The sequence below is a fragment of the Pseudorca crassidens genome, chromosome 5 (genome assembly GCF_039906515.1).
Source record: "Pseudorca crassidens isolate mPseCra1 chromosome 5, mPseCra1.hap1, whole genome shotgun sequence".
NCBI classification, from domain to species: Eukaryota; Metazoa; Chordata; class Mammalia; order Artiodactyla; family Delphinidae; genus Pseudorca; species Pseudorca crassidens.
Window position 1 is genome coordinate 5,490,543 of NC_090300.1, and position 23,242 is coordinate 5,513,784.

The 23,242-nt window shown below is 41.0% G+C and overlaps 1 protein-coding gene across 3 annotated transcripts in view; it reads left to right on the forward strand.

Moving 5' to 3' along the window:
• Window positions 1–1,486: 1,486 nt before the first annotated feature.
• The window catches only part of TOP2B (DNA topoisomerase II beta), a 66,349-nt gene continuing 44,593 nt past the window's right edge, over window positions 1,487–23,242 (forward strand). For 2 of the 3 annotated variants that reach the window (XM_067737338.1, XM_067737340.1), the window contains exons 1-3: window positions 1,499–1,636; window positions 22,090–22,260; window positions 23,080–23,170. In XM_067737338.1, the coding sequence (XP_067593439.1) occupies window positions 1,568–1,636; window positions 22,090–22,260; window positions 23,080–23,170 (331 nt within the window). In that variant the 5' untranslated portion in view covers window positions 1,499–1,567. Of the gene's footprint in view, window positions 1,637–22,089; window positions 22,261–23,079; window positions 23,171–23,242 lie in introns of all 3 variants that reach the window. The other variant, XM_067737339.1, reaches the window with a different exon arrangement.

Sequence of the window (23,242 nt, forward strand, 5' to 3'; positions counted from 1 at the left end):
TTTATTTGGAGCCCACGGCAGAGCCTGGTACAGGGTGGCGGAGTGTGGCATGGATTTCCATCCAAAAGCAGGACAAAGCCAAGCCATCTTCCTCTGCCAGACCGTGCTGCGGCTGTGTGGGTGATTTTCTTCCTTAGAAAGCTTTGATGTGAATGACTTGATTCCTTGGTGCGTGCACTGGGACATTAAAGAATTAAACGTACTCTTAGAAGGCACGGTTCTGGACAGAAGAGAATGGAACGTGACAGTGACATGTCCTCATTGTTCAGAAAAGAGAGAAGGTCAACAAAGAGTAGACTCGGAACCCTCGGCCCACCCGGCATTCTTTCCCGGGAACGTTCTCTGTGCGTCCCGTATCATTTAAGTTTTTTAAAAGCAGTTTTCTTGAAACACACCGGGTCTCTTTCGCGGTGAGGGGAGGAAAGGGCGGGAGGAGATGGACGAGGGGAGGTCTAAGCAGAGGATTCTTCCACAGCAGCGTCCACTCGGGGCCTCGGGAGCCCAGGGTCACGGGGCCCTCCTTGCACCAGTGATCTGCAACGTCCCGCCTGCGGTTTACAACCGCTCTTTAAAAATACTTTCCCTTTGGGACGGCGGCTCCTGACTGCTTCCTGCCCCCTCCCCGCCCCCTCCCACGGCCCCGGGCAAGGAAGGGCCTGGGCTTCGCCCTCAGGGCTAGAGTAAACAGCGCGGTCGGAGGATTAAAATCGACCCAAGGCCAAGTCGACCTTTTCCCTTTGCCGCCCTCAAATGACCCTTGACTGCAGCCCCTGCTCTGCCTTCAAACGGAAAACCCTCAGACACACACGCAAACAAAAAACCCCAAGTCTTCCCTTCGGTTGCTACCCGCAATGACGATTCCCGCTCGGGTCCCGCCCCTCCGGGGGCTTGGGAATTTGGGATTGGCCGATAGGTTGGCCGACGGGGCGCCGATTGGGCGCCGCGGCGTGAGTGACAGCGGGGCGGCCGCTGCTCCCGCCCGCCCTCCCCCGGCCACCCCAGCCCTCCCCGGGGTGCGAGTGTGTGCGGTGTTATGCCGGACAGGAGGGAGGCGACCGCGGCTGCGGCGGCTCCGCTTATTGTCCCTCTCGGCGAGTGGATGTGAAGAAGTCGGGCTGTGGCGCGGCCGACACAAGCGGCTTAGGCGCCGGCGGCGGCGACCCTGCTTCCGCTCCCCGAGGGCGGCCTCCGCGGAGCCTGAGGAAGGACAGGGAGCCGCCGCGTCCCCGCCGCGTTCGGACGCCCGCGCTCGGGGCCTCGGCCGGCCCGGCGGGGAGGAAGCAGCGCCGCCGCCCACCGCCGGCCTCCGCGCTTCCTGCTCCGGCGCCGCCTCCTCGGCGGCCGCGCAGGCCCGGGCGCCGCGGCCGCGCGCCTCGAGTTTGAGGGCGGCGGGCGGCGAGGCCTCCTCGGCGGGCTCGGCCGGGCGTCCGCCCCGGGGTCGGCGATGGGGCACGGGGGGCGGCGCCGCTAGAAGAGCGGCGGGCGCGCGGTCGGTGCGGAGCGGCGGGGCCGGGCGGCCCGCGGGAGGCGGAGCGGCGGCCTCGGGCCGGGAGCGGAGGAGCGCGCCATGGCCAAGGCGGGCGGCGGCGGCGGCAGCGGCGCGGGAGCTGGCGGCCTCGGGGCGCTGACTTGGGTGGTGAGTGGGGGCGGCGGGGCGGGGGTCTGGGCCGGGGCATTGTTCCCGGGCGGCCGTGGAGGGCTCCGCCCGGTGGATCCTGCTGGGGGTGGGGGAGGACAGGGGGAAATCCGGGCCCCCAGAGGCGCGCCCCGTCGGGGCGCCTGCCGGCGGAACCCCGCGCCCGCCCCTTTTCTTTCTTCTCCGCCTCGGCGGGGGCTTGGGCTGCGGGCGCGCAGCGTGCACTTGAAACTTTGGGGGGCAGACCGTGAGCAGGACTGGGGGCCCCCACGCTTCATTTTCTTTACTGTTGCGCAAGCTTTGTAGGGCGGTGGGGCAGGAGATGGTGGGGATAGCAGGGGTGCGTGTGTGACCGTGTGGGTCAGCGGTTGCTCCAAATGTGTCTTAAGAGAAGCCGGGAGAGAGGTGCGGGCCCGTGTGCGTGTGCTGTAAGTGCCACTATGTGTGACGCTGTCGCGTCTCAGGGAAGAATGGATTTGGTGAGGGATGTGACTGCAGCCGTGTGCACTTCAGTGCCGAGGGTCTCGTTCTGTTGGAAGCGCGCTCGGGATGGCTCTTTCACAGCAGTGAAACCCTGTAGCTCGTACGTCTGTCACAGGGGGATTATTAAAAGCGCTTACCTGCGTCAGCTTCGCAGGCGAAACGGGCGGGGGGCTGCGTGGACAGTGTCGCCGAGGTGACCCAAGTGATTTGTCCTGGAGTCAGAGCATTTCGGCGCTCGGTTCCTGCTGCTGGCAAGTAGTAGAGGAGGGAAGACCTAGAGAGATCCGATTCCCACGGCAGATCGATAATTCACCCGCATTTCACTGGCTCAGCAGAGAGTTCAGACCAGGGTCACTTCCTACACACGCACACACACACAGCAGGGTCATTTCACACACACACACACACACACACACACACTGGCTCAGCAGAGAGTTCAGACCAGGGTCACTTCCTACACACACACACACAGACACACACACAGCAGGGTTACTTCACACACACACACACACACACACACACAGCAGGGTCACTTCACACACATACACAGCAGGGTCATTTCACACACACAGCAGGGTCACTTCTCACACACACACACACACACACACACACACACACACACACACGGCTCAGCCAACTGACTAGGCATCCTGGAGAAAAATAAAAAGCCTTACATTTTCCCAGGGGACTTTGGCTGCACCCTCCCTTTTCCAAAACACCCAAGGAGACTTTCCTATGGGCATTTTTATTAAGTTGTTCATTTTCTCTTTGTTTGGGTGAGGTTTAGGCGAGTTGTACCGCTAACAGGAAAATATTTTGACCATTTATGTTTGCATGCCAAGATGCTTTGCAGACTAACTTGCCAGACTGTCATTGTTGGACTGTCCGAATTTTGTGTATTACTTCAATAATGTAGTAAGTATGAACAGACTAGAGCCAGGAGAGAGAAAACGTCAGATAAATAAGTTAGCCGTTCATGTAAACATGGTGGGGGGGCGGCGGGGAGGAGGGGGAGGTTTGCATAAATGCAAAAGAAGGCCTTTACCCTCGTTACTAAAATCAAACAACTTCGGAAAATGGAGTTAGCCAGATGGTTCTCATTCACTGTTTGGAAGTGTTTGAGACCTCATCAGTGTTCCTCTGATTCTCTGTAATGGTAAACATTTTGCTCCAAGATTGAATTGGTTAGTTTTAACATTTAAAAGCAATATTTTTGTTTACTGTTCCTTAACTTTGTAGATAATGAAATGACCACTTTTTCTTTCAATCTCAATAGGAAATTTTCCTTTCATTTACAGAAGAAATTTCGTGAAACTTAGAGGGTGTCATTCAATATCAGAAAAATTCATTTGAAACTAAAATTGACTTACTGATTCAGTATTTTCTCACTGTAAACCTATATGGGAAATATAGTAAAATAAGAAAAAATCACTTAATCTTTTATTTATAAATTATATCCTCTTGAATTAGAAATTTATTAAAAAGATAATCACTCCCTAAGTCTACTTTAAGATTTGCTGCTTGCTTTAAATTTGTCAGGTTATATGAGCATCTTTATGTCCATAATATACACCATTGACCATAGACCATAGTTTAATTTTATGCGGGGGGGCAATATAGGGAGGTGGTTATGAGCATGGACTTTGGTATCATTGATGTAGGTTCTGATCCTGCCTGACATGTAATCACTGGGACTTTGCACAAAGGGACCTAATCTTTCTAAGCCTATTTCTTCATCTGTAAGATAAGGTTGCATTGATAATTAAATGAGTAATATACATTGCTGGGCTTAATAAATGTTTGTCTTTATCGGTGAAATTCAAGAAATACACACTGAGAAGAAAGTTGCTTTTACGTAAAATATCTTTGCGCCAGAGTGAAAGCAGATTATTCCTTTGCAAGAGTTCAGGAGTTTGTTGCGGAGGTCATCTATTTCTGAAGAGGGTTAATTTTGCCTGCTTTATTGAACCATGTCATATTACTACTTGTTTGTGGGTAACAGGAAGAAATAAAAATTGAATCAGTCCCTGCTATCGTTCTTCTTTTTAGGGGGTGGGGGTGGGTAACACCATGTGTTGCTGGTAGCAACTTGTGTTGGGATGTGTGCTACAGGGTAGTGTTAACATTGTCACTGCACAGAAGTTTACATTTCTGAAACCACAAAGCAAAGTGGTTTAAGATTATTAACTTCTCCTTAATAATAGTGCATTGGGTTTGTGTTTGATTCGCAATATCTTAACAAGATACTTTAAAAAATTAAAAAGTGAGGGCTTCCCTGGTGGCGCAGTGGTTGGGGGTCCGCCTGCCGTTGCAGGGGGCACGGGTTCGTGCCCCGGTCCGGGAAGATCCCACATGCCCGTGAGCCATGGCCGCTGGGCCTGCGCGTCCGGAGCCTGTGCTCCGCAACGGGAGAGACCACAGCAGTGAAAGGCCCGCGTACCGCCAAAAAAAAAAAAAAAAAAGTGAAAAATATAAGTACTATAGTAAAACTATTTTGAGTTAAAATTGACAACAGCTATGAAAGCTTCTCTGAAGCAAGCAGAATTTCTTGAACTTTTAGTTTGTAAAGCTTTTCTTAAAAAATGTTTATTTATATATATTTATTATTTATTTATTTTGGCCGAGCCGGGTCTTCGTTGCGGCGTGTGGGATCTAGTTCCCTGACCAGTGATCTTTCCCAGCACCCCCCGCCGCACTGGGAACGCGGAGTCTTACCCACTGGACCACCGGGGAAGTCCCTGGTTTGTAAAGCTTTGATTTGTAGACCCTAATAATCTGTTTCATCCAGTCAGTGTTTTATCATGTTTAAGTGGTTGCAAAAAACAAATTTTATTAGAATACAGTTAATCACTATGTGAATATTGATCTTTTCCCAGTACTACTCTAATTTAGTAGATTAAGAAAAAAAACCCACTGTAATGGAAAGTATTAAGCCTATAAAATTATGGTGGCCAGAATGGTATAAAGACATTCCCTCTATCATCAAGCTTCAGCAGTTACAGCTCAAGGTCACCCACCTTTCCCTTCTCATTATCTTGAAGCAAAGCAAATTCACTTTATCTGTAGATGTTTCAGTATTCACCTCTAAACTGTAAGTTTCTTAAATATAAAACTATTAACATTGGAGTTTTTTAAAAGTAAAATTCAATGAAATATAAAGCATACTTTGTTTTGACTGTGAATATTTCTAATTTAGGAAATGTGACTATATTTAAATATTATTTAAAGATTTATATTAAAAACTTTGTTATAGTGGCTTATTATTGCAAGTCTAAACTCCTCAACCAGACTTTCAAGCCACTTCTTTTATAAACTATGTGCCAATTGAAATTTATTCCATATCATCCTAATAGTTAGATTTACCTCTTCACTTGTCCCCGGGCATCATGTTTCTTTTTGTCACTTTGCATGCTTATCTTTCAACAGAAATGCCTGTCTCTTTACCAGTCTAAATCTTAGTTACTCTTAAAGGCTAGCTCAGGGTCTCACCAAACGTTTATCTTCCAGTTTATACTCATCTTTTTCTGTCACCCTTGTGGATCATAAAACATAAATATCTTTCCTTTTAATTAACTTTTATGTTTTATACTTTTGTTTTAACAATTAGATTATCAACTCCTGGAGTCAGAGACCATGTATCCTTTATAGTTTTTATCAAAGAGCTGGATACATAATCCAACCTCAGTTATTGTTAACCAGTTAGATAATTGACATACTAACTTCCTCAAAAGTCTTCTGTCATTCTTAGGACAAGTGGTTACATAACAATGTTCTTTAGATACATTCTCAAGTAACTAATTGCAGTTACAATGAGAACAATTTTTAGAAACTCCTAACTTTTCTGAATAGAAGTGGGTGTGTCCATCAGTAGTTTCAGATATGTTTAATACTTGGGTGATAGCAACAGTTGCATTTTACTAAGTACGTTAAAAAAAATTATAAGCCTCTTTTGTATTTTTAAAAATCTTAATACAAATAGGACTCAGTTTTAAAGAAGAGGTGAGATCGGTATAATTATTCCCATTTGCAGAGAAGGAAACGGGCTTACAGATTAGGTAACAAACTGTTAATCATGTGACTAAGGCAAAGGTGGGATTTAAACCAGTCCTATGTTCCTAACCATCATTTACACATTCCCCTGGCTTAAAGACAGTAACAACCAAAACAATTTGTCTTTTATTCCGTGATATCTTTCCACTAACCTTTCTTTTACTTTCACACAAAAAGCTACGGAGTACACGCCCCTTTCAGGGTGTATGTATTTTGAATAATGTAAGTGTGATGCCTTTTAAGAGTATGGGCTAAAAAATCACATCACCTGGTTTCGTAACTTAGCTTCTTCAATACGAGCTTTGTTAGCTTACATTCTTCAGACCTCAGTTTCCTTGCTGTAAAATGGGAGTCATTAGTAATGGTGTCTACTTCATGGAGCTTTTATGAGGAATGAGAGTACTTATATAATTCCCATAGTGCTTTGCCCATGGTAAGCTCTTAGATGAGTGTACACACACACACACACACACGTCTTCCCCCTCTTCGTTTTTAAAAAATCAAGGGATCAGTATTTCACTTATTTTTTTAATTTTATTTAATTAATTTATTTATGGCTGTGTTGGGTCTTTGTTTCTGTGCGAGGGCTTTCTCTAGTTGCGGCGAGCGGGGGCCACTCATTGGCAGGCAGACTCTCAACCACTGTGCCACCAGGGAAGCCCCGCTCACTTCTTTTGTCTGAGAAGATTTTCTTATATTGCAAAATGATCACCACAGTAAGTCTAGTTAACATTCATCACCATACGTAGTTACATATTTTTTTTCCTTGTGACAAAAACTTTAAAAATCAACTCTTAACAACTTTCAGATAGACAACACGGTATTATTAACTATAGTCACCTTACTGTACATTACGTCCCCAGGAACTTGTTTTATAACTGGAAGTTTGTACCTTTGAGCACCTTCACCTATCTCCCTGCTCCCCCCAACTTTGGCAATCACTAATTTGTTCTCTGTATCTATGAGTTCGGTTGTTTTGTTTTGTTTTGTTTTAGATTACACATATAAGTAAGATCATACAGTATTTTTGTCTTTCTCTCTCTGACATATTTCACTAAAATTATGCCCTTTAGATCTACCCATGTTGTCCCAAATGTCAAGATTTCATTCTTTTTTATGGGTGAATAATATTCCATTGTATATAAACACCACATTTTCTTTATCCGTTCATCCATTGATGGACATTTATGTTGCTTCCTTGTCTCAGCTGTTGTAAACAGTGCTGCAGTGAACATGGGGATACATATATCTTTTCAAATTAGTGTTTTCATTTTCTTTGTATAAATACACAGGAGTGGAGTTGCTGTATCATATGGTAATTCTATTTTAAATTTTTTTGTGAGACTTTCATACTGTTTTAAATAGTGACTGCACCAATTTATTTATTTATTTTAAGGAAAAAACTTTTAACCAGCTTTATTGAGATACAATTTACATACCATAAAATTCTCCCGTTTATAACATACATACAAGTCAGTTTTTTAATTTTTAAATTAAATTTTATTTATTTTTTTATACAGCAGGTTCTTATTAGTCATCAGTGTTATACACATCAGTGTATACATGTCAATCCCAATCGCCCAGTTCATCACACCACCCCCCGACCCTCCCCCGCGGCTTTCCCCCCTTCGTGTCCATACGTTTGTTCTCTACATCTGGACTGCACCAATTTACAGTCCCACCAACGTGTACAAGGGTTCCTTTTCTCCACATTCTGCCAATACTTGTTATTTCGATAATAACCATTCTAACAGGTGTTAGGTGATATTTCATTTTGGTTTTGATTTGCATTTCCCTGAGATTAATGATGGTGAGCACCTTTTCATATACCTGTTGGCCATCTGTATGTCTTCTTTGGAAAAATGTCAATTTAGATCCTCTGCCCATTTTTTTTTAATGAATTGGTGTTTTTTGGGGTTTTTTTTTTGTGTGTGTGTGTTTTGTTTTTGTTTTTTGCTATTGACTTGTATGAGTTCTTTATGTATTTTGGATATTACCCCTTATTAGGTATATGATTTACAAGTATTTTCTCCCATTTGCTAGGTTGCCTTTTAATTTTGTTGATGGTTTCCTTTGCTGTGCAGAACTTTTTAGTTTGCTGTAGTCCCACTTGTTTATTTTTGCTTTTGGGATCAAGTTAAAAAAAAAAAATCATCGCAAAGACTGATGTCAAGGCATGTACTACTTATGTTTTCTTCTAGGAGTTTTACGGTTTCAGTTCTTCAAGTCTTTAATCATTTTGAGTTAATTTTTGTGTATGGTGTAAGATAGGGGTCCAGTTTCATTCTGTTGCATGTGGCTGTCTGGTTTTCTCAACACCACTTATTGAAGAGATTGTCATTTTCCCCTTGTATATTCTTGCATCCTTTGTCATAAAGTAATTGACCATATACGCATGGGTTTCTTTCTGTGCTCTCTGTTCTGTTCCATTGATCCATGTGTCTTCTTTAAATGACGTTCACCGTTTTGATTACTATATTACTTTGTAATATTGTTTGTTTGTTTGTTTTGGCAATGCCATGCGGCATGTGGGATCTTAGTTCCCCTGCATTGGGAGAATGGAGTCTTAACCACTGGACCGCCAGGGAAGTCCCTGTAATATAGTTTTAAATTATGCCTCCAGCTTTGTTCATCTTTCTCAAGACTGCTTTGGCAATTCAGGGTCTTTTTTGGTTCCATATAAATTTTAAGATTGTTCTATTTCTGTGAAAAATGTTGTTGGAATTTTGATAGGGATTGCATTGAATCTGCAGATTGCTTTGGGAAGTACGGACATTTTAGCAATATTCTTTTAATTCATGCACACAGAATTTTTTTCCATTTACTTTTGTCTTCAATTTCTTTAATCAATGTCTTATGGTTTTCAGTATACAGTTCCTTTACCTCCTTGGTTAAATTTATTCCTAGGTGGGGACTTCCCTGGTGGTCCAGTGGTTAAGACTCCATGCTCCTACTGCAGGGGGGCATGTGTTCCATCCCTGGTCTGGGAACTACCATGCTGCACCGTGTGGCCAAAAAAAAAAAAAGTATTCCTAGGTATTTTAATTTTTATTGTTTTTGTTTTAATTGTAAGTAGGATTTTCTTAGTTTCTCTTTTTGATAGTTCATTGTTAGTTTACAGAAACATAACAGATTTTTGTATATTGATTTTGTATCCTGCAACTTTAACTAAATTTGTTTATTCTAATAGTTTTACGGTGAAGTCTTTAGGGTTTTCTCTACATAATATCATTTCCTCTGCAATTAGTGACAATTTTACTTCTTTCTTTCTGATTTGGATGCTTTTTAGAGAAAGTATATTTTTTATTTTCACTATGGACATTTAAGCATTTCTTATGATATTAAGTATCCCTCATCTTCTACCTCTCTCCTTGTCCCTTGGTTTGGGAGGGCATTTCTGGAAGTACATTAATGCTGGGTAGATAACATGGCCCTCTCCGTGGTTATATGGGTGAAACGTGGCTGAAATGAATATCAAAGCATGGCAGCCTTGAGGGAGAAAAGGAGAGGAGATATTATAAAAGGGTAATGTGGAGTCTGAGACAGTCTTTATAGAAGATAGGAAAAGAGGCTTGTTGCTAAGCTTTTGCTGGTCCCACTTTTGTTGGCTTGGTGATGGTGAGATTTCTGTGCTTGTTGTGTGGATGAGTGGCTCAGTTCCTTTTTTGCACCAACTGGCAAACCATCTCCTTTCCCCTCTTTGGCAGCAATTCATTCTTCCACAGAAAAACAAACTATGGGCGATTGTCTCAAATTGCTGTATATCAGGTGACCACTCTGTGAACGGAAGAATCTTTCTTTTTACAGAATGATCTTGGTACATACTCTTAGTGAAATTAGGAGTTTGTTTTATTGGGATGTTTTTTTTTCCTTTTCTGATAGTTGAAGTATTCTTGATAAAGTTTGAGTCTTTGATAAATATTAAATCTATATTCTTTTATTAGAAGTTAGCAATATTGCAAAATGCTATAAAATAGATTAATATTTTCAAATAGATTTAACGTATTATTTTGACATTTTTGTTATAATTTAAGAATTCTCAATAAAGCATTTTTTAACATGGCAGCCAGCTTTTGAACTTTAGAAAAAGTCAGTTATGGCATCATCATATGTATAAATCACAAATGATAGAATTAAAATTTTTTTAGATACCTGGAGGATATTTATCTTAATATGGGTTTATTTTGCATTTTCATTGCCTTTAGTTTTATGTGGGGATGAAAATGTGCCCTGAGTGCTTAGATTCCAGTATAATTGGGTGCTGGCGTTATTACTATAAATAGTTTGGTGCTTTGTCCGCACAAAGACAATAAAATAAAATAAATTACAAATAAACTTATAAGATTTCAATTCTATCAGACCTTAATGAAAATTTATTCTGAATGCTCTTTGTAGTTGATTATTTTCAATGGCATACTGTTAATTTTTATTCAATGTGGAATACTTAGTGCAATTACTATAGTACAAGATACCGTATTACTATGAAAATACAAGATAAGAAAAGGTTAAATCTTTTTTTTTTTATCAGAAGACCCCTTGTTTTCATCGTTGAAAATGAGCATAATTCTGTTAGCCTATAAGTATCGAATGTATATCACTCTCCTTTTCAGCTGTGGGCTTGAGAGTGCTTTTATAAACGTGTAGATATGAGTTTGCTGGACTGTTTTTATAGAAGCTAATTTCTTGATCTCTTTTCTGAATATTATCAGCAACACCGATTGAACTGAATTTCTACTCAGAGTGACTTTCTTTTCAAGAGCTAGAGATAGTGGTAATAATAGCTGCAGTGAAGGTGATCAGTGAATTTTTCTCATTTAGTTTCTCTGTTCTCAGGCCAAGGATGTTTGTATTCACACCTGTTTGTTCTAGGGATGGAGCCATCCCATTGAAGCGGGGGGAGTTGCCCTCCCTCCCTTACCTTCAGATTTTGAGTTTTAGTGGCCTGGACAATATTCAGGGGGACACTTTCTGCTAATAAACAGGAGCTGCAAGAGACCATTAATCCAGGCTTCTGTCAGAAAAGCTGACAGACCTCTCAGGGGAGACCCTTCTGTGTTTGCTGCCCCGAGTCAGTGCGCGGTGCAGGCTGCCCCTAGTTGAGAGTAGGAACGTGCACTCCCTGCCTTCTACGCTGCCAGGACTGCCGGCTTGTTTTGGTTTCACTGAACCTTTTTGCCTAGATTCTAGTGAGAAAGTTGGGACTGCAGAAGTAATAAGTAGGTACAAACAGTGTCTCTAAAAAAAGAAACCTTCAGTTTTATTCTAGCTTATGTTCTCATATACATGGATTAATAAGCTTTTAAAATAGTTTAATATATGTTCATTGTAGAAAGTTAGAAAACGTCTATCAGAAAAGAACATGAAAAATATTTCTACTTCTCACAATTTTTATTTATATTCTGTTGGGTAAACAGCATTTCATATTTTTTCCTAGGTGTGTATGTATCGTGTGTAATTTTTTTCTGATGAAAATGGGCTCATATTTTTTAATATCCTTTTGTAACTTTATTCACTAAACAGTATAATTTTAATAACCTACTAATTTAAAAATACTTGATTATATATAATTTTATATAAAAGTTATAGTAAGGGAAGTTTCTAAATAACACACCTATTTTTTTGTATAGGTAATTAAAAATATTTACTCAATTAAATATCCAGGTTTAAAGGTTTATATGAAGTTTTGGAAATTATTTAGTATCATCATGGAGAGTTGATTTGAAATATCGACAGATCATCTGTTTTATTATGGTATTCTATAAACAGTGCATAGTCCTTAAGCTTTTCATTACTTTAAATAGAATGGTACCTTTTTTCCTTTCCTCAACACCTGTCATGTGACATGTAGGAAGAAGTATTTTGGCATAAAATGTTTTAAGTATATTGTCACACTTATTTTTTAAGTATTTACGTATTATTATATTCCTGGAAAAGATTACAAATAGTAATCTAACAAAGCAGACTACGTATTACGTAGTCTTTGATTTTTGAGACATTATTCTAGCAAGAATGACAACTTTTTGAACTGGATAAGGATCTGGCAGGTGCAAACCAAACATTCCCTATTCTCATGTACCGATTTGGGAGGAAGAGATGGCGATTTGGGAGGAAGAGATGGCGATTTGGGAGGAAGAGATGGCGACTGGTTGTAAGGGGATGTGGAAAAAGTTATAAATCCTCGAAAAAGGAGTGAGGTGAGGCTCTACCCTGTTTTCCATACCAGTGTGCCAGTTTAGCTCAGTGTTAACGCTCAGGGCTAAATGCAGAAGTCTCTGTTGGAGTCTAATCTTAAAAATGTTTTCTTTGTGGTGGGCTTTGCTTTGGAGGAGTAGCCTGGGATAGGAAAGCCTTTACTCGCATTGTTATTATAAGTTCCTGAGGTTTATGCCAGAATTGCAAAGTTCTAAGTTAATGGTGAGAGGTTACTGTTATCCACCTTTGAATGCATAGCATTTATCATCCTTAAGCACTTCCTTAAAGAATGAGATCTTGGTCATTATGATGGTTGTTCTAACTATTTTGAGGACCCATTTAAAAAAATCAGTTATGTTTTTATTATTAGATTTGTTTCTATAAATTATCTCATTTCGAAAAGCAAGGGACATGATTAGAAATTTGGAGACTATCTGGCATTTTAAAAATAACAGTTCATTTTTCTGGCCAGCAGGTTCGTCATGTAATTAGCTTGACAGAAATAGAATATGAAGACTTTATGAAACAGAATTTTCTTATGTCCAAAGCTATTTTTAATTGACTGAGCAGTGTTAATGGGTAACCTTATAAATGAAAGAATGTATAAGAAAATCTCTTTAATTTTATGTAATATTTATGAAATTGGAAGATTGTAATTGATGTTTGAATTTCCATAGGTTTTATCTGTTAAAATTCTTGTCTTGCGCTAGACTACTCAGAAGTTATGTATTTTGATTTTTTAAACATACATTTGACATGTTTTTGAAAATAATAACTTTAAAGATGATGGTATGGCTATGCCTAGGTCTTGAAGTGGTATGTTGCTTGTTCAAATGCACAAAATCTCTCTGCCCCCCATTGTTTGTCTTCTGATTGTTTCATTTCTCCTAAAATTCAAATACCTATGAAAATATCTTGCTGTGTCTTATATTTGAGTTATTTTGGGGCTCTGAAAAAATGGCCATCATAATAACTTTCTCTTAGTGGGATGTCTTAGTTGTCAGCATTAGGGAATCCCAGAAGGAGAGAGATGTGTTCTCTGTTGCTATTAAGAAGACAGGGAAGTCTCCAGACACTGGGAATTTTTGTTTGGGATCCTTATCTCTGTAGGAGTTAGAATTAGGATCACAACTTCTGCTTCCTTGGAATTAGCAGGGAAACTGGAATTATAGGGTGCCTCAGAAATGGGGCATTAGTGCTGGTATGTAAGGAATTATTGGCATGGCCTACAAAAGTGTGAAGTTTGAGATGTCATAAAACCATGCTTGGTATTCTCAGCCCTGTCAGTATATGCTAACTACATAGGTTACTATTCTGTGCAGGTTATTTTTGCCCACTCTTTACTATAGTCTTAAGTAGCTTAATGGCAAAGGCTTACATTGGGAAGTTTTGGGGAGCCCTGCAACCAGCCAGGTTCAGTCGTTGTCAACCTATAACCTGATAAGAATTCACATTCCTTGGAAAGTTTTGAAGACTACAAAAATTAACCTGATATCTTACAGAATTGCCAAATATTTCTTTTTTTTCATAGCAAATATTTATTTCCATTATGAGATCTACAGAGACATAATACTGTTAAAATGAGAAGAGTTTCTGAACCGTATACACTTTTTTTTTTACCATCTTTATTGGAGTATAAGTGCTTTACAATGGTGTGTTAGTTTCTGCTTTATAACCAAGTGAATCAGCTATACCTAAACGTATATCGCCATATCTCTTCCCTCTTGCATCTCCCTCCCTCACACCCTCCCTGTCCCACCCCTCTAGGTGGTCACAAAGCACCAAGCTGAACTCCCTGTGCTATACAGCTGCTTCCTACTAGCTATCTGTTTTTCATTTGGTAGTGTATATATGTACATGCCACTCTCTCACTTTGTCCCAGCTAACCCGTCCCCCTCCCTGTGTCCTCAAGTCCATTCTCTAGTAGGTCTGCATCTTTATTCCTGTTCTGCCCCTAGGTTCTTCATGACCTTTTTTTTTTTTAGATTCCATATATATGTGTTAGCATACGGTATTTGTCTCTCTCTTTCTGACTTAGTTCACTCTGTATGACAGACTCTAGGTCTATCCACCTCATTACAAATAGCTCAATTTCATTTCTTTTTATGGCTGAGTAATATTCCATTGTATATATGTGCCACAGCTTCTTTATCCATTCATCTGTCGATGGACACTTAGGTTGCTTCCATGTCCTGGCTATTGTAAATAGAGCTGCAATGAACATTGTGGTACAGGACTGTTTTTGAATTATGGTTTTTCTCAGGGTATATGCCCAGTAGTGGGATTGCTGGGTTGTATGGTAGCTCTATTTTTAGTTTTTTAAGGAACATCCATACTGTTCTCCATAGTGGCTGTATCCATTTACATTCCCACCAACAGTGCAAGAGGGTTACCTTTGCTCCACACCCTCTCCAGCATTTATTGTTTGTAGATTTTTTTTTTTTTTTTTTTTTTTGCGGTACACAGGCCTCTCACTGTTGTGGCCTCTCCTGTTGCGGAGCACAGGCTCCGGACATGCAGGCTCAGCGGTCATGGCTCACGGGCCTAGCTGCTCTGTGGCATGTGGGATCTTCCTGGACCGGGGCACGAACCCATGTCCCCTGCATCGGCAGGCGGACTCTCAACCGCTGCGCCACCAGGGAGCCCTGTTTGTAGATTTTTTGATGATGGCCATTCTGACTGGTGTGAGGTGATATCTCATTGTAGTTTTGATTTGCATTTCTCTAATGATTAATGATGTTGAGCATTCTTTCATGTGTTTGTTGGCAATCTGTATGTCTTCTTTGGCGAAATGTCTATTTAGGTCTTCTGCCTATTTTTGGATTGGGTTGCTTGTTTTTTTGATATTGAGCTGCATGAGCTGCTTGTAAATTTTGGAGATTAATCCTTTGTCAGTTGCTTCATTTGCAAATATTTTCTCCCATTCTGAGGGTTGTCTTTTGGTCTTGTTTATGGTTTCCTTTGCTGTGCAAAAGCTTTTAAGTGTCATTAGGTCCCATTTGTTTATTTTTGTTTTTATTTCCATTTCTCTAGGAGCTGGGTCAAAAAGGAGCTTGCTGTGATTTATGTCATAGTGTTGTGCCTATGTTTTCCTCTAAGAGGTTTATAGTGTCTGGCCTTACATTTAGCTTTTTAATCCATTTTGAGTATATTTTTGTGTATGGTGTTAGGGAGTGTTCTAATTTCATTCTTTTCCATGTACCTGTCCAGTTTTCCCGGCACCACTTATTGAAGAGGCTGCCTTTTCTCCATTGTATATTCTTGTCTCCTTTATCAAAGATAAGGTGACCATATGTGTGTAGGTTTATCTCTGGGCTTTCGCTCCTGTTCCATTGAACTATATTTCTGTTTTTTGTGCCACTACCATACTGTCTTGATTACTGTAGCTTTGTAGTATAGTCTGAAGTCCGGGAGCCTGATTCCTCCAGCTCCGTTTCTCTTTCTCAAGATCGCTTTGGCTATTTGGCATCCTTTGTGTTTCCATACAAATTGTGAAATTTTTTGTTCTAGTTCTGTGAAAAATGTCAGTGATAGTTTGATAGGGATTGCATTGAATCCATCTGTTGGTATTATCTTTAATTTCTTTCATCAGTGTCTTATAGTTTTCTGCATACAGGTCTTTTGTCTCCTTAGGTAGGTTTATTCCTAGGTGTTTTATTCTTGTTTTTGTAATGGTAAATGGGAGTGTTTCCTTAATTTCACTTTCAGAGTTTTCATCATTAGTATATAGGAGTGCAAGAGATTTCTGTGCATTAATTTTGTATCCTGCTACTTTACCAAATTCTTTTATTAGCACTAGAAGTTTTCTGGTAGCATCTTTAGGATTCTCTATGTATAGTATCATGTCATCTGCAAGCAGTGACAGCTTTACTTCTTGTTTTCTGATTTGGATTCCTTTTATTTCTTTTTCTTCTCTGATTGCTGTGGCTAAAACTTCCAAAACAATGTTGAATAATAGTGGTGAGAGTGGGCAGCCTTGTCTTGTTCCTGATATTAGTGGAAATGGTTTTAGTTTTTCACCTTTGAGAACGATGTTGGCTGTGGGTTTGTCATAGATGGCCTTTATTATGTTGAGGTAAGTTCCCTCCATGCCTGCTTTCCTGAGGGTGTTTATCATAAATCGGTGTTGAAAGCTTTTTCTGCATCTATTGAGATGTTCATATGGTTTTTTGTTTGTTTTTTGTGGTATGCGGGCCTCACTGCTGTGGCCTCTTCCGTTGCAGAGCACAGGCTCCGGATGCGCAGGCCCAGCGGCCACGGCCCATGGGCCCAGCTGCTCTGCGGCATATGGGATCCTCCTGGACCGGGGCACGAACCCGCGTCCCCCGCCTCGGCAGGCGTACTCTCAACCACTGTGCCACCAGGGCAGCCCGTTCATATGGTTTTTATTCTTCAATTTGTTAATATGGTGTATCATATTGATTGATTTGTATATATTGAAGAATCCTTACATTCCTGGGATAAACCCCACTTGATCATGGTGTATGATCCTTTTAATGTGCTGTTGGATTCTGTTTGCTGGTATTTTGTTGAGGATTTTTGCATCTATATTCATCAGTGATATTGGCCTGTAGGTTTTTTTTTTTTTTTTTTTGCGGTATGCGGGCCTCTCACTGTTGTGGGATCTTCCCAGACCGGGGCACGAACCCGCATCCCCTGCATTGGCAGGTGGACTCTCAACCACTGCGCCACCAGGGAAGCCCTGTACTTTTCTTTCTTTGTGACATCTTTGTCTGCTTTTGGTATCAGGGTGATGGTGGCCTCATAGAATGAGTTTGGGAGTGTTCTTCCCTCTGCTACTATATTTTGGAAGAGTTTGAGAAGGATAGGTGTTAATTCTTCTCTAAATGTTTGATAGAATTTGCCTGTGAAGCCATCTGGTCCTGGGCTTTTGTTTGCCAGAAGATTTTTAATCACAGTTTCAGTTTCATTGCTTGTGCTTGGTCTGTTTATGTTTTCTATTTCTTCCTGGTTCAGTCTCAGAAGGTTGTGCTTTACTAAGAATTTGTCCATTTCTTCCAGGTTGTCCATTTTATTGGCATACAGTTGCTTGTAGTAATCTCTCACAATCTTTTTTATTTCTGCAGTGTCAGTTGTTACTTCTCCTTTTTCATTTCTGATTCTGTTGATTTGAGTCTTCTCCCTTTTTTTCTTGATGAGTCTGGCTAATGGTTTATCAATTTTGTTTATATTCTCAAAGAACCAGCTTTTAGTTTTATTGATCTTTGCTTTTGTTTCCTTCATTTCTTTTTCATTTATTTCTGATCTGATCTTTATGATTTCTTTCCTTCTGCTAATTTCAGGAGTTTTTTTGTTCTTCTTTCTCTGCTCGCTTTAGGTGTAAGGTTAGGTTGTTTATTTGAGATGTCTCTTGTTTCTTAAGGTAGGATTGTATTGCTATAAACTTCCCTCTTAGAACTGCTTTTGCTGCATCCCATAGGTTTTGGGTCATCGTGTTTTCATTGTCATTTGTTTCTAGGTAGTTTTTTAATTTCCTCTTTGATTTCCTCAGTGATCTCTTGGTTATTAAGTAGTGTATTGTTTAGCCTCCGTGTGTTTCTATGTTTTACAGATTTTTTCCTGTAATTGATATCTAGTCTTATAGCATTGTGGTTAGAAAAGATACTTGATATGATTTCAGTTTTCTTAAATTTACCAAGGTTGATTTGTGACCCAAGGTATGATATATCCTGGCGAATGTTCCCTGAGCACTTGAGAAGAAAGTGTATTCTGTTGTTTTTGGATGGAAAGTCCTATAAATATCAGTTAAGTCTATCTTGTTTAATGTATCATTTACAGCTTCTGTTTCCTTATTTATTTTCATTTTGGATGATCTCATCTGTCCATTGGTGAAAGTGGGGTGTTAAAGTCCCCTACTATGATTGTGTTACGGTTGATTTTCCCTTTTATGGCTGTTAGCATTTGCCTTATGTATTGAGGTGCTCCTTTGTTGGGTGCGTAAGTATCTACAATTGTTATATCTTCTTGGATTGATCCCTTGATCATCATGTAGTGTCCTTCTTTGTCTCTTGTGATAGTGTTTGTTTTAAAGACTATTTTGTCTGATACGAGAATTGCTACTCCAGCTTTCTTTTGATTTCCGTTTGCATGGAATATCTTTTTCCATCCCTCACTTTCAGTCTGTATGTGTCCCTAGGTCTGAAGTGGGTCTCTTGTAGACAGCATGTAAATGGGTCTTGTTTTTGTATCCATTCAGCCAGTCTATGTCTTTTTCTTGGAGCACTTAATCCATTTACTTTTAAGGTAATTTTCAATATGTTCCTATTACGATTTTCTTAATTGTTTTGGGTTTTTTATTGTAGGTCTTTTCCTTCTCTTGTGTTTCCTGCCTAGAGAAGTTCCTTTAGCATTTGTTGTAGAGTTGGTTTGGTGGTGCTGAATTCTCTTAGCTTTTGCTTGTCTGTAAAGCTTTTAATTTCTCCGTCGAACCTGAATGAGATCCTTGCTGGGTAGAATGATCTTGGTTGAAGGTTTTTCCCTTTCATCACTTTAAATATGTCCTGCCACTCGCTTCAGGCTTGCAGTTTCTGCTGAAAGATCAGCTTTTTTTTTTTTTTTTTTTGGTGGTATGCAGGCCTCTCACTGCTGCGGCCTCTCCCTTTGCGGAGCCCAGGCTCCGGACGCGCAGGCCCAGCAGCCATGGCCCACGGGCGCAGCTGCTCCGCAGCATGTGGGATCCTCCCGGACCGGGGCACGAACCCGTGTCCCCTGCATTGGCAGGCAGACTCTCAACCACTGCGCCACCAGGGAAGCCCTGAAAGATCAGCTTTTAACCTTATGGGGATTCCCTTGTTTGTCAGTTGTTTTTTTTCCCTTGCTGCTTTTAATGTTTTTTCTTTGTATTTAATTTCTGGTAGTTTAATTAATATGTGTCTTGGCATGTTTCTCCTTGGATTTATCCTGTATGGGACTCTCTGCGTTTCCAGGAATTGAGTAACTATTTGTTTTCCCATATTAAGGTAGTTTTCAACTGTAACGTCTTCAAATATTTTCTCAGTCCCTTTCTTTTTCTCTTCTTCTTCTGGGATCACTATAATTCGAATGTTGGTGCGTTGAATGTTGTCCCAGAGGTCTCCGAGACTGTCCTTAATTCTTTTCATTCATTTTTTCTTTATTCTGCTCTGCAGTAGTTATTTCCACTATTTTATCTTCCAGGTCACTTATCTGTTCTTCTCCCTCAGTTATTCTGCTATTGATTCCTTCTAGAGAATTTTAAATTTCATTTATTGTGTTGTTCATCATTGTTTGTTTGCTCTTTTGTTCTTCTAAGTCCTTGTTAAATGTTTCTTGTATTTTCTCCCTTCTATTTCCAAGATTTTGGATCATCTTCACTATTATTCTGAATTCTTTTTCAGGTAGACTGCCTATTTCCTCTTCACTTGTTTGGTCTGGTGGGTTTTTACCTTGCTCCTTCAACTGCTGTGTGTTTCTCTGTCTTCTCATTTTGCTTAACTTACTGTGTTTGGGGTCTCCTTTTCGTAGGCTACGGGTTAGTAGTTCCCATTGTTTTTTGTGTCTGCCCTTAGTGTTTTAAGTTTGGTTCAGTGGGTTGTGTAGGCTTCCTGGTGGAGGGGACTAGTACCTGTGTTCTGGTGGATGAGGCTGGATCTTGTCTTTCTGGTGGGCAGGTCCATGTCCAGTGGTGTGTTTGCAGTGTCTGTGACCTTATGATTTTAGGCAGCCTCTCTGCTAATGGGTGGTGTTGTGTTCCTGTCTTGCTAGTTGTTTGGCATAGGGTGTCCAGCATCATAGGTTGCTGGTCATTGAGTGGAGCTGGGTCTTGGCTTTGAGATAGAGGTCTCAGGGAGATTTTCGCCATTTGATATTACGTGGAGCTGGGAGGTCTCTGGTGGACCAATGTCCTGAACTCGGCTCTCCTACCTCAGAGACAGAGGCCTGACACCTGGCCAGAGCACCCAGACCCTGTCATCCACACAACTCAGAATAAAAGGGAGAAAAAAGGAAAGAAAAAAATAGTTATTAAAATAAAATATAATTATGAAAAATTAAAAAGTTAAAAAGTAAAAAAAAGAAAGAAGAGAGCAACCAAACCAAAAAACAAATTCACCAATGATAACAAATACTTAAAACTATACTAAAAAAAACAAAAACAAAAAAACCGACAGAACCGTAGCACAAATGGTAAAAGCAAAGCTTATACAGACAAAATCACACACAGAAGCATACACATGCACACTCACAAGAAGAGAAGAAGAAAATAAATATATGTATTGTTGCTCCCAAAGTCCACCACCCCAGTTTGGGATGATTCGTTGTCTATTTAGGTATTCCACAGATGCAGGGTAGATCAAGTTGATTGTGGAGATTTAATGCACTGCTTCTGAGGCTACTGGGAGAAATTTCCCTTTCTCTTCTTTGCACAGCTCCCGGGGTTCAGCTTTGGATTTGGCCCCGCCTCTGCATGCAGGTCACCTGAGGGTGGTCTGTTCTTTGCCCAGACAGGACGGGGTTAAAGGAGCAGCTAATTCGGGGGCTCTGGCTCATTCAGGCCGCGGGGAGGGAGGGGTGCGGATGGGGGGTGAGCCTGTGGCCTCAGAGGCCGGTGTGATGTTGCACCAGCCTGAGATGCGCCGTGCGTTCTCCCGGTTAAGTTGTCCCTGGATCCCGGGACCCTGGCAGTGCCGGGCTGCCTAGGCTCCCAGGAGGGGAGGTGTGGATAGTGACCTGTGCTCGCACACAGGCTTCTTGGTGGCGGCAGTAGCAGCCTTAGCGTCCCATGCCCATCTCTGGGGTTCGCGCTTATAGCCGTGGCTCGCGCCCGTCTCTGGAACTCGTTTAGGCAGTGCTCGGAATCCCCTCTCCTCGCGCACCCCAGAACAATGGTCTCTTGCCTCTTCGGCAGCTCCAGACCTTTTCCCAGACTCCCTCCCGCCTAGCTGTGGCACACTAGCCCCGTTCAGGCTGTGTTCACACCGCCATCCCCAGTCCTCTCCCTGGGATCCCACTGAAGCCCGAGCCTCAGCCCCCAGCCCCGCCCGCCCCGGCGGATGAGCAGATAAGCCTCTCGGGCTGGTGAGTGCCGGTCGGCATCTGTCCCCTGTGCGGGAATCTCTCCACTTTGCCCCCCGCAGCCCTGTGGCTGTGCTCTCCTCAGTGGCTTCGAAGCTCCCCCTGCGCCACCCGCAGTCTCCACCCGCGAAGGGTCTTCTAGTGTGTGGAAACCTTTCCTCCTTCACGGCTCCCTCCCACTGGTGCAGGTCCCGTCCCTATTCTTTTGTCTCTGTTTATTCTTTTTTCTTTTGCCCTACCCAGGTACGTGGGGACTTTCTTGCCTTTTGGGAGGTCTGAGGTCTTCTGCCAGCGTTCAGTAGGTGTTCTGTAGCAGTTGTTCCACGTGTAGATGTATTTCTGGTGTATCTGTGGGGAGGAAGGTGATCTCCGCGTCTTACTCTTCCGCCATCTTGAAGCTCTTCCAATATTTCTTGATTGAATAGTTGTAGGCTGTTCTAGCTATTCTGGTAACTATGTATACCTACTTTTTGGGCTCAGTCAAAACTGCAGTTTCACACTATATTATAAAAGGTACTAGATTTTCAGTAAATAGACCTGTGTTCTCTTTAGAACTTAAAAATCAGAGCCTGAAAGATAATTTTGTTGTTAAAGAGAAAACCTGTGTTATGTGTCCATATACATTTTAGTTTATCCCTTGATAGGTTATTTAAATTTGATTTTTTGGTTAATTTTAGACTCTTTTTGATCAGAACAATGCTGCAAAAAAAGAAGAGTCAGAAACTGCAAACAAAAATGATTCTTCAAAGAAGTTGTCTGTTGAGAGAGTGTATCAGAAAAAGACACAACTTGAACATATTCTCCTTCGTCCTGATACGTACATTGGGTCGGTGGAGCCATTGACACAGGTAATTATTAAATTTTACTGAAATTAGATGTATATCTACTTTTTAATAAAATTTTGTAAGTATATGCTCTGTGAGTACACAATTTCATGTCTCTGGTAATAATAGAAAGTAGGGAGAGAGATCTAAGAGGTAGAAATGTCTTAATTTTTCACTAGAAATTAAAAAAACTGGGAGCTAAAAACTATCTGAGAAGTATAGAGACGTATAAAGTAAAATGGTGCTCTGTGAACTTTTTAAAGGTTCTGAAGTTCATGCTGTCGTTTATTTTAAATTCTAGAATTTATATATACACATTGATGACTGTTGTTTAATGCTTACTATGGACTTGGCTTATGCATAGCAATTTTTTTCTAGCAGTTAAATTTAAGTAAGTTGCTCAGACCTCTCAACTAGTGAGAGCTGGGATTCAAAGCTAGGTGTCTTTGACTCCAAAATCATGCTGCATTCATACTGTTTACTCTGTGCTACTTATACTACAGAAAAATATAATGTGTGAAGTAAAAGTGTAAAGTAAACATATTTTTTTTCCTATTTTACTTAAATACTGTTTCTAACAATTTTTGGTGCCTTATATTAAACCTGACTTTATGTATGAGTAAGAACACAGACTTGATACAAAATGAACAATTTCTCAATTTTGAGGCTATTTAAATTGAAGATGAATACAGCAAGGTTGACTGCAGCTGAAGTAGTATGTTTTTCTACTTTGAAGATCTAAGTATTTACAGACTAAATGACAAATGTGGATTTATGCTTTGTAAAATTGATGTTAAATATTTTTTACTCCATAAGTTCTTTTGAATTTTTCTCTCATTGCAGCTCATGTGGGTGTATGATGAAGATATAGGAATGAATTGCAGAGAGGTTACCTTTGTGCCGGGTTTATACAAGATCTTTGATGAAATTTTGGGTGAGTACTTGCTTAAGATTTAATGCATCTGTTTCTGTTGATATCATTATAATGTCCCTATATATGTAAAAC